The sequence below is a fragment of the Ananas comosus genome, linkage group 2 (genome assembly GCF_001540865.1).
Source record: "Ananas comosus cultivar F153 linkage group 2, ASM154086v1, whole genome shotgun sequence".
In the NCBI taxonomy this organism is placed as follows: domain Eukaryota; kingdom Viridiplantae; phylum Streptophyta; class Magnoliopsida; order Poales; family Bromeliaceae; genus Ananas; species Ananas comosus.
In genome coordinates, this window is record NC_033622.1 from 10,238,941 (window position 1) to 10,243,340 (window position 4,400).

Here is a 4,400-nt window from a genome sequence, read left to right on the forward strand (position 1 = left end):
CTTTTTTTCCACCATAGACATCCATTTTTTCTTCGCAAAAATTTTGTCAAAAATTATCGCACCACGAAGCTTCGGTGAATCAAGGGAACAAAAATTGATCTACTTCTGAAGTTTATTATTGTATTTTAATTTCTATTCTACATTATGTATAATTGTATTTTATTTATAAAAAGCTTACATGCATATTAATTGATAAGTATAGTAAGGTATATATAATAAATATTCATAATTATTTATTTAAATCTTTCAAAATAATATTATAAGAGTTTATTAGAACAAAAAAAAACTGAAATAAGTCCGTGCCAAAGCGTGCCGGTAGGAAGTCACGCGTATCTATCGGCATGCAAGCGTGTCACGTGTCGGCACGCAAGCGTGCCTGTGCCGTACCGTGCCAGGGACATAACGGCACGCCCCCGTGTCACGGCACTTTAAATCTTGCTTTAAACTAAGGCAAAAACTATAAACTGTAAAAACAATGCAAATTAAATCTAGTATTTCATGCATCTTGATCAACAATAAAAAGAGAAATAAGATAAAAGTGGCTTACCACTAGACTAGTGATTTGTAATTTGGGTTTCATACAAAAGAGTAATAACTAATGAATTGAATCGAGTTTCTACATTTATCTGGTAGCGGCAAGAGCTGCTTATTCTTGTAAAATTACCCTTTACTCTTCTCGTCCTTTACATGGAGCGAAGCTCTCTTGTACGAAATTTTTCTCTAACAATTTTTCTCTCTGATCCTAGTTCTCAGCTTAACTTCATGTTCAAAAAATTCTCTTCAATGTTAAATGCGAAGCTTGCAAAATTGCAATAAAAGCTGTATTACCAAACCAATCAAATAGACTGCTCCAGTACATTAGCCAGATTCATTCTCACCATTCTCTTCGAGCACGAGCTTCGCTCGGACTTAATCAAATTGCTCTTACTATTTAAAAGCAGGTACTTCAGTTGCAGAAGTAGACCTACAGCTAATTTTCTGTAAGCTAATTTCAGTGTAAATTTATTGATGTGGTTAAAATGTGATATTAGTTGGCAAATTAAATGCAAGTAACAGAGTTCACACAATCGATATGACAGAAAATTCATTAGCTTAACACTAGAGAAGAAATAATAATCAAGCAAATAGCAAGGAAAGTTTATTATTCATATAAGTATAATTTCAAATACAGGCATAATCTTAGAACTACGTACACAATAGATCAAACTCAAAAGAGTAATCTGTGAAAGTAAGGACAATTAACACGGGGATTGATATTTTCAGAACTAAATTTGTAGTCATGATTTAGACTTTTTTGCTCCGACAATATCAAAATTAGCCCTGAAAATTGATGTCAATTTCCAATAATTAACACTGAAAGACAAAAAAATGCAATGCTGCTATATGCAACTGCAATCAGTGTGCAAAATAATTAGTTTAGCAAGACAGCAACTACAGTGAGATAGAACTAAGAATAGCATGTTTATTTGTAACACAATATTTAAAAGACAATATATGATATCTCTAGATTGCGGTAATAGGTGTTCATAAGTTCAAGAACGCGATTAGCCATCTATTTATTTAATTGATTACAAAAATAGCATCCAATTCCAAACAAAAAGTGATCGACATGCGCACAATCTCATGTTATCTCCTGATCATTCTATCCTCTCCACGAGTTCCTTGAGAAGTAGGGGGCAACTGATTGTGAGGTACTCGAATCCCTCGGTTTTCATCACAGAAATCACCGTGTCGGGGGAATTGATGAAGTCAAAGCAAGCGTCTTTAAGCTCGCGGCAGCGGTGCTGCTCGGCCAAAGCCAAGGTGGTCGCAACCGTGCTCACGTCGATGTCTTTACACAGCTCGCCCTCGCAGATCGACTTCAGCCTTTCCAGCCCGTAACGGTCTGCGGCCGCGAGCAAATGCTGAAGCATCGAAGTTGGAGATTCCGTCGTAAGCTCTTCGAGTTGATGCAGCGAATCCCGGTACATGAAATGAAGCATAGCCTTGAACACCGCGGCGTCCATGTCTTCGATCTTTATGCACTGCATGGTCTTTTCCTTCATTGGGCCGAAGAGTTCCGCTCTGAAGACCGGCGACCGTGCAGCGAGGACACATCTATGGGCGGCAAAGGTCTCCCCGCCGACATCAAAAGCCACGTCGGCGCCCTCTCCGCTCTCCAGCAGTTCGCCGAGATGCTGATGCAAGTCAGAGGGAGGAGGTTTAGGCACCTGAAGGCTGGCAACGGAGCGAGTCTTGGATACCCGCAAATGCGGCGATTTCAGGACGGTGACAGTGCATCGAACTGTGAGGCGATCGTCTTCGTCGACGAACTTCCTCTCAAAGTCGGCTCTGCTCATTATCCGCTCCCAGCCCAATGAAGACTTGCTGTCCTTGAGAGTGACTGGCACTTCAACGGAGTGTGTCGAGAGAGTGCTGCCGTTCTTGTCCAGTATGTCGAACTTGAAGGCCACCTTGGCGTCGCCGCTCGTGTCGCTGAGATGAGTGAGGTAAATGGATACGTTGCCAGTGCCGACGTCGCTTTCGTAGCTGCGTCCGTAGCTGCCGTCCGGGTAGATGCGAGTGATGTGTGCGCGTCCGTCTGGATAGTATCTGATGGCCCAGTCGTGTCCGCCGACGGAGAAGACGCCGGACTGGACGTGATTGCCTGCGCCGAAGCCCTTCGTCACCGAGTGCTTGTTGACTGTGAATTTGTGCGATCCGGTCGCAGTCTCGATCCGCCAAGTCGAGGAGGAGAAAGAATCGATAGTTGAGAAGGCCATGGCGACTGGAGAGGGTGTCTGCCCGGCGTTCCCGACTGCTTTAATTTATTTTTAGGGTTTACGATCCAATTGACCTATTTAAACTTTTAAAAATAGAAAGAGCGGTGCTAGATAAAAATGTACAAAGACCCCCTTATACTTTGGAAACTTCTGTTGGTACATTTTAGGAGGGCTGTATGTCAGGGACTTAGTGATTTTTTTTGTCCGGCCAAGTCCCTGGTCCAATTTCGCTAAGTGGCAGTCAAAGAGACACCAAACCAATAATCTATAACTCTATATGAATTCCCAATAAAATTGATGACATGGCAAGCCCTCCTTTTTTTAAATTTTTTATATTTTTTATATTTTTTAATGGTGGTTCATTCTTCTTTATTCTTACATTTAATGTTCTTAATAGTTATAACTCAATTAATACTCACCTCCTAATTACTCTTTAATTTTATTTATATCTCCTTTAAATTTTTAATTATAAAGAAAAAAAACTGTCTAATTATTGCCCAAGAATAATTGNTTTATATCTCCTTTAAATTTTTAATTATAAAGAAAAAAAACTGTCTAATTATTGCCCAAGAATAATTGTTTCAGTTTTATATGTTTATATTTTTACTATCTTATTATATTTAATTTAATGTTGCTAATGATAGCTATATTTACATGCATATGTTTTTCTTTCCTAATTAATTAAATAAATACTATACTTTAGATAACAAATTAATATGTGGTAGTAAATACAGCTTCTCTAAATCCTAAATTCTAAAATCCCAACCTTTCCTCTCCCTCCGCACCCTCCCTCGCCACCGCCCCTCCGATCGGTGGCGCCTCCTCTCCGCCGGCCCCGCCGCCGTCCACACGGCGGTGGCCATCTAGAAGGAGACCTCGGAGGAGGAGCGGCTGGAGACCTTCCTCCGCATGGTGGACCTCGCTACTGCCACGTCCGTGCGCACACGATTCGAGCGGATGATCCGCGAGGCCCTTGACGAGATATGCGCGGCGCTCAAGGCCGTGGACGGGGGCGCCGCATTCAAGGAGGATGTGTGATCGCGCCCATTTGCAACAATTTCGAACTCTTATACGACCCCCACTCCTACCCTCGATCACTCCTTTCTCGAAAAAAAATAAGAACTCTATAAGTTTTTAATTTTTATCCGCCGTATCGCGTGAATTCCTACACTATATATATTATTACTAAACTGAAAATATAACTAAAATATCTCTATTTCCGATATAGGGACAACTCATTCTTTTTTATACTATTCATAAAAATTTAGGCATTGAGTGGAGTTTAATATCTAAATTTTTTTCGACAGCTTTATTTATTTATTTATTTATACAGAATCTACCCGCTGCAACGCGCGGGTGCCTTCACTAGTCTTTCATGGAAAAACAATCTTTCATAGAAGATGAAAGATTATACAACTGCTGCAATTAATGCCTTCATAACTGCCAGCGGAAATCTTAGGGACATAGGTAAATCTTAGTATCACCTTACATTCATGAGGGATTTTTACCGGTTAGTTAATGTATATTTATTGAGTGAGTTATTGTAGGCTAGATTCAATATATTTTGTACCTATTTATTATAAATAGAGGATTGACTAAGGCCAAGGAGGAGAGAAGAAGAGTTGTGTATTGTAGTCC

At 40.2% G+C, this 4,400-nt stretch overlaps 1 protein-coding gene across 1 annotated transcript; it reads right to left on the reverse strand.

The window, feature by feature from the left end:
- Positions 1,589 to 2,790, reverse strand: LOC109724874 (BTB/POZ and MATH domain-containing protein 2-like). The gene has a single exon (XM_020253832.1). The coding sequence runs from the start codon at positions 2,760 to 2,762 to the stop codon at positions 1,638 to 1,640; it is 1,125 nt and encodes a 374-aa protein (XP_020109421.1). The 5' UTR covers positions 2,763 to 2,790; the 3' UTR covers positions 1,589 to 1,637.